This window comes from Muntiacus reevesi, chromosome 8 (assembly GCF_963930625.1).
Source record: "Muntiacus reevesi chromosome 8, mMunRee1.1, whole genome shotgun sequence".
Classification (NCBI taxonomy): Eukaryota; Metazoa; Chordata; class Mammalia; order Artiodactyla; family Cervidae; genus Muntiacus; species Muntiacus reevesi.
Window position 1 is genome coordinate 10,281,601 of NC_089256.1, and position 7,062 is coordinate 10,288,662.

Sequence of the window (7,062 nt, forward strand, 5' to 3'; positions counted from 1 at the left end):
TCTTGTGGCCAGGGGAAGGTGTGGCTCAGCTTTCTCTCCAGTGTTCATGGGGGGAACTCCCCATATTGACTTTGAAATTGGGAATTCTTGTGCATGGTTGCTGACAACAGTGAAACCACTCTATTTCCACCCCATCCTTTCAGCCCACACTGGTTCGCTTTGTCCCTTTTTACACCATTGAGTCATGTATACTCTTATTCTTAGGGCAACATCGAATTCCTTTCCACAGAATTCCATTTCCATGAGGCCTCTCTTCATGGCTATTGAAACTAGTGGTCTGTGATTGGCCGTCAGTGGCATCCTATGACCAATTGTGGTAAAGCTTCAGATTCTTAGCCCACATCCCAGAAAAATGCCTCAGAATTCCTTCAGCGAAGAACCTGGGAATTCAATGTAAGCCCCTATCAAAGATTTCATTGGATAGGAGTGGAAGATCATGCCACTTGTTTTCACTTATATTTGGAGGCATTCAGGTACAAGGGCAGTGGGTGATCAAGGTTGGAACCCACATGGTTGGTGACAAAGCAAACAGGGGAACTCAAATTTCCATGGCCAGCATTCAGGGGTTTGCCCTGCACTACTGGTCAAAATGAGTAGTTTTGCCTCAAGGGCTTCCCCTGTGGCTCAGCTGGTAAAGAATCCGCCTGCAATGTGGGAGAACTGGGTTTGATCCCTGGTTTGGGGAGTTCCCCTGGAGAAGGGAACGGCTACCCACTCCAGTATTCTGGCCTGGAGAATTCCATGGGGTCACAAAGAGTAGGACACGACTGAGTGACTTTCACTTTCACTGGTCAAAACTGGTTTGCACAGATGGAACTCCTGTGTTCCTGGCCAAGGGCAAACAAGTTCCCTTGAGGTGGTAATTTAGGTGTGGTGGTGGTGGTTTGGTCGCTAAGTCATGTGTGACCCTTGAGACCCCATGGACTGTAGCCCGCCAGGCTCCTCTGCCCATGGGATTCTCCAGGCAAGAATACTGGAGTGGGTTGCCATTTCCTTCTCCAGGGCATCTTCCCAACACAGGAATCGAACCCAGGTCTCCTGTTTTGCAGCAGATACTTTACTGACTGAGCTATGAGGAAAGCCCAAGGTGCTAGTAAAGTATGCAGGAGCTGGGGCACTGAGGCTAAGCTGGGAGCCTGAGTTTCCATAGGGTGAACATGGACACCAGAGGCACCAGCCTCTGTAATTCCAGGTGATGGAAGCAGACACCATGTTTGTGTTCTTGAGAAAGAGGGTACTGAGAGGTGGGGAAGTGGAGCTTAAAGCCAGAGAAAGTAGGGACCATGGGGTCAGGGGTGGGGTCTGGGGTAGGGGAGGCTGATGGTGCTTCCAAAAAATGGGAAAGAACACCTGCTTTAACCCAAAGCATACTGCAAGCCATCTTGAATGTTGCACCTCTCTCACTTCTGGCTCAGGGAGTAACAGGGATTCCATTCAGGAGACTGAGGGTGCATGTGCCAGATTGCAAAAGACACAAGGACAAACCTAAAGCTTTCCAGAACACAGACAGACATTCGGAGCTCCTGGCCTAGCCAGAATGTGGCCCTCCACCTGGTGACTTCTGTCCCTGCTTCTGCCATCTCAGTTGAGCTGTTCTCACAAACTCAGCACTTTCATATCCAGGCTCATCATCATTGCCCTGGACTCAGGGAATCCTCACAGCCAGTATCCCTCCCAAGGGAATGTGGTCCTCTCCCAAGACAAAGACAGATATGAGAAGAAGAGGCGAAACAAATACCTCTGTGGGAAAAGGTCATTGAGGACAAACACACAGCTAACATCAGACTCAAAGGAGAACACCTCAAAGGAGACCCTCCTTGCAGGGGTGCAAAAGGAAAGGGCTCTTGGTACAGAGGATCTTAGCAGCAGCTGCTGCAGGATCAACTTCTACATCGATCCCTGGAGCAGGTCAGCACTCATGGAGAGAGTTCCATCAATTGAACCAAAGGGTCACTTTCTCCTCTTGGACCAAAACTACACCAGAGAGGTTGAGCTGTTAATAGAGAGGTCACAATTTGGAGTAACTGTTACTGAATCATGTTCATTTGCCTTATAAACAGGAAGTCAAACTCTGAGACATGGGAGATTTGCAGCAGAAAGGGTTTATTTTCAAGGCATTCAAGCAAGGAGACAGGAGAATAAACCTCAAATCTATCTTGCCAAAGGTCAGGGGTTTGTAACATATATGGGATAAAGAATTAGGGTGACCTGAGTTGTAGAAAGCATGGCAAAAGGTGACTAGAAATAAGAAAAAGATGAGATTTCGTCATTTGGGGCAGGTGTAACTAAACTACATGGTGTTTCATAGGATGCATGTTCAGAAAATGGTGGCATTAGTATTTTCTGAGGGTGGAGTTTTTGGCCCTCTGACATCAAAAGGTCACTGGCCAAACACTCTCCCAAGCCAGGAGGAGAATGGGTAGTCCCAAACAGTCTTAATCAGCTGGAGTTCAAACAGGACAACAGCTGACTCCAAGTTCCAGAGAAAGAATATGGGGAAACATCTTAAAACTCTTACATCAAAGGCACCAATAAACAGGGGTCTTGAGGAGATCTTGCAGCTTATTCTTTAGGCTACATGATGCTTGGAGGATATGCAAGTTCTGTAAAAACAATTAAGGTGGTCTTGACCAGTGAAGGCAGATTACAGCTTACTATTAAGTTATAGTCTTATGCAGTGGTCCCCAATCTTTTTGCCACCAGGAATTTTTTTTAATTAATGTATTTATTTTAATTGGAGGCTAATTACTTTACAATATTGTGGTGGTTTTTGCCATACATTGACATGAATCAGCCACGGGTGTACATATGACCCCCATCCTCCCTCCCCATCCTGTCCCTCTGGGTCATCCCAGTGCACTGGCTTCGAGCGCCCTGTTTCATGCATCAAACTTGGACTGGTCATCTATTTCACATATGGTTAATATACATGTTTCAATGCTATTCTCTCAAATCACCCCACCCTCACCTTCTCCCACAGAGTCCAAAAGTCTGTTCTTTACATCTGTGTCTCTTTTGCTATTTTGCACATTGTGTTATCGTTACCATCTTTCTAAATTCCATATATATGCGTTAATATACTGTATTGATGTTTTTCTTTGTGACTTACTTCACTCTGTATAGGATCCAGTTTCATCCACCTCATTAGAACTGACTCAGATACATTCTTTTTAATAGCTGAGTAATATGCCATTGTGTATATGTACCACAACTTTCTTATCCATTTGTCTGCTGATGGACATCTAGGTTGCTTCCATGTCGTAGCTTTTGTAAACAGTGCTGCAAGGAACCGGTTTTGTGAAAGAAAATTTTTCCATGAGACGAGGTTGGTGGATGGCTTGGGGATGATTCAAGTGCATTACACTTATTGCGCACTTTATTTGTATTATTATCATATCAGATCATCAGGCATTGGATCTCAGAGGTTGAGGACCTATGGAATGGGTCTAATTGATGACTGCAAAATAGGTTTCATAATGACAATGTCAAGAGTTTGAGTCAATGAAGTAGGAAGGAAGACAAAAGTACTGAAGGGGAAGAGAACTAAGAAGCCAAGACTGGAGGAGAGGGGGTGGAAAGGGATGAGATCCATGAGAATATTAAACTCACCACAAATTACAACAGATGTGGAATGAGTGAGAATTACAGTGAATCAAGTGTTAACATCTTTGAAACTCTGATAAAGACACTTGTTACACTCACATTTGATAAGTGACTGGTATGTAGTATGACTGAGCCTCAGTTTTTTAAACAATATTTTGTTTATTTACAAATTATGGTACTACTATGAAGGCTATAGAGAGAAGGATGATATAAAGAGTAAGTCAAGAATGCCATTTCAAATAAAATGGCCAGAAATGCCCTTTTCAAGAAAGTGCTATCTGAATTGGTCTTTGAAGAAGAAAGAATCAGCACTGCATAAAGCTGGAGGAAGAGTTGAAACCTAATTTTTTAAAGGTTAAAAAAAATAGAAGATAGGAATACTTCAAAGAATTAGATATGATATTGACTAAGAATCGTGTGGAAAAATGATCCACCTTCATTTGCAATCATAAATGCAAAATGAAAATACAGTGAGATAACATTTTACTATACTAGGTTGGAAAACAGGTAAGAGTCTATTAATAAGAAATGTTCGCAAGGATGCGGTAAAATGGAAATATACTCTGCTCACAGGAATGTAAATTATGAAAAATATTTTGGGGGGAAAAAATGAAATCATTACCTGTTAGCTTGAAAAGGCACACATAGAATCAATTAGTACTGCAGTCCTAGGTGTATGTGATAAATATATGAGTTAAGAGTTTATGATTTAAAACCAGAGAAGTCTGCATTGGACACCTAAACATCTAACATAAATTTGGCACATACTAACTTTTAAAACTTATTTGACTACTCTGTTGTGAAGACCAAAAAAAAAATCATTTTTTCCCAAAGACGGCAGGAAGAAACTTGTGCCTTTCATAGATATTTGTTGTGCTACGCCAAGTCTCTCGGTCTCCTCGGACTCTTTGCGACCCCAATGAATTGCAGCCCGCCAAGTTCCTCTGTCTGTGGGGGTTATCCTGGCAAGAATACTGGAGTGGGTTGCCATGCCTTCCTCCAGGGGATCTTCCCAAACCAGGGATCGAACCCAGATCTCCCGCGTTATGAGCAGATCCTTTACCGACCGCACCACCAGAGAAGCCCGTTCGTTTACGGCTTAGATTGTGGTGATAGTTTCACCAGTGTACACTTACAAACTCAAGTTGTATATATTTTAAAAGTATAGCTTTTTGTATGTCAATCATACCTCAACAAAGTATTGAGCTCACATTTGAGAAAATGATTGTTTTTCAAAACTCAGTAGAATGAGTGATACATAATAAATACTCAATAAAACAATTTAATTATCCCAAGATAGTTTTAGTTTTTTAACAGGCTTTTACCTTTAGGAAGAAACTGCCACAAATATTTTATTTAATTTTAAGACAGAACTTTACCTAAACAGATATGAGTATTTTCTATTTACTCCTCAGAAAACAAGCTTTAAAGGATTTTCATGGAGCATTTAGATAGGTCTGTTTTATGCTGCCAAGGGGGTGGTCTATTTTGAGTGGTTGTCTTTCTCTGTGTGTGTGTTAGTCACTCAGTCATGTCCGACTCTTTGCAACCCCATGAACTGTAGCCCTCCAGGCTCCGCTGTCCGTGGGACAAGAATACTGGAGGGGATAGCCATGTCCTTCTCCAAAGGATCTTCCCGACCCAGGGATCGAACCCGGGTCTCCTGCATTGCAAGCAGATACTTCATTATCTGAGTTACCAAGGAAGCCTTCCATGGTTTTTTTTCTCTACCATGCCTGAAATCAAAGGAAAACGTTAATTTAAAGGTAACTATATTTACAGTTCTACTATTGGTGTATCTTTTTTCCTCTCTCTCTAAAAATGCGGCACACAAGTATTCTGCCCCCTGGAGGACTATAAAGGTAGTTCCCTACTGTGATCTACCAACTACAGCCCTGACCATTGGGCAGCACAGATACCGCGAGTTCTGAGAGGCGGGGCCTCCGAGGGGGCGGAGCCTCCGGGGGCAGGGCTCAGCGTGACATTTTACGACCAGGATTCCACTGGCGTCACTTGCAACATCTTTGGCCGTCTGGTGCGCTGACTAATCGGTGTGAGGTGCTGAAGACTAGAACGGGAGAGGCTCAGCCGAGCGCCTGACACCGATCCCCTAGAAGCCTGGACTGCAAGAAAACAGGGAGGCAGCCCGGGAGCTCTGAGGACTCGCCCACCGTCGCGCCGTCCTGCGCCCCAGCTGGCCCGCACCGCGTCACAGCGTGCAGGACTGAGCGCCTCGTTGCCCTCTGCCAGGCCCCAGAAGCGCCGTCCTTCGGTCGAACTGATGGGCAGCAGGCCCCGAAGCCCCGGTGCTTACTCCTCGGACCGATGCGGAAACCAGGCCGGAGAACCCGGCCCTGCCAAGCGCCGCCGAACGGAGGAGCGCGCGCGCCCGGAGTCGGAGTCCGAGTCCGAGACGGCGCCCAGCGTGGACAACCTGACAGGATCTACGGCTGCAGGCGCGCTCACACGCGTGCTGGTTCTGCCCGCTGGCTGTGCCCTGCATCTGCCCCTGGACGACGTAGATCTGGTACTGGAGCCCCAGCCCACGTCCGTGCTGCAGGTGGCTCTCGGAGATTTTATCCTCACACTGGTCCCCGAGGCTCTCTTGGGCTCGAGGGTGGAAGGCCCGTCGGGACAGGTCCTTGAACGGGCCGCTGTCCTGAGCCCTCCCGGGGAGTACACGGCTCTGGAACCGGGATTCTGCGCAGCTGTGCCAGAGGTCGCTTGCGAAGAAGAGGCCAACGCGGACGACGCCGACTCGGGCGCTGACTTCCTGTCACCTGGGATGGATGTGGCAGGCGACCTCATCGCTGGGCTCCGCAGCCCAGCCGCCAGGGTGTGGCGCTCCGACGCACAGGGCTTCTTCTCAGAGTTCTGGCCTCGAGCGCCTAACCCTAGTGCAGAGAGACGCTCTTCTCACCACGACGACCACCTGGACGTGCACCTTCTAGTGCCCTTTCCCGATTCACCACTCCAACCTCTACCGCCCTCTCCAAGTCCGAGCCCTCATGAGCGCCCCCAGCGCCCTCACGGTCCTGCGCGCAAGGCTCGGAGATGTCTGTTTCCAGAATGAACTACATTCCGGTCCACAAGCACACAATTCTAGCTACCATCCTGCCGGCCCAATGGATTTCCCAGTGTCCTTTACATTGAAAGTCCTACAACCTGGAAATGAAGCATCTCATGTGCTTTGTACCAACAATTTCTCTTCCCCTCCAGACAGGCTATAGTGGCAGGAGAAGGCCTCAAGAGAAAGCAGATTCTAGACTTCATCTTTGAAATGGAAAATCTGTCCAGGGATACCAGACAATGTGTTTTCAGACGTCTGGACTTTTTTACGCATCATTCTCAGACCTCTCCATTCCCTTTCCTTTCGCATCAGTTATTTTCTCTCAAATTCTACTCTCTCTTGCACCATACGGTTACTACCCTATTGCTCCCCCAAACAGGAAATTGCTG

General features: G+C 46.6%; 1 protein-coding gene across 1 annotated transcript; it reads left to right on the forward strand.

Moving 5' to 3' along the window:
* Positions 1-5,884: 5,884 nt before the first annotated feature.
* Positions 5,885-6,793, forward strand: LOC136172927 (proline-rich protein 23C-like). Its single transcript, XM_065942095.1, has one exon. The coding sequence runs from the start codon at positions 5,885-5,887 to the stop codon at positions 6,674-6,676; it is 792 nt and encodes a 263-aa protein (XP_065798167.1). The 3' UTR covers positions 6,677-6,793.
* Positions 6,794-7,062: the final 269 nt, after the last annotated feature.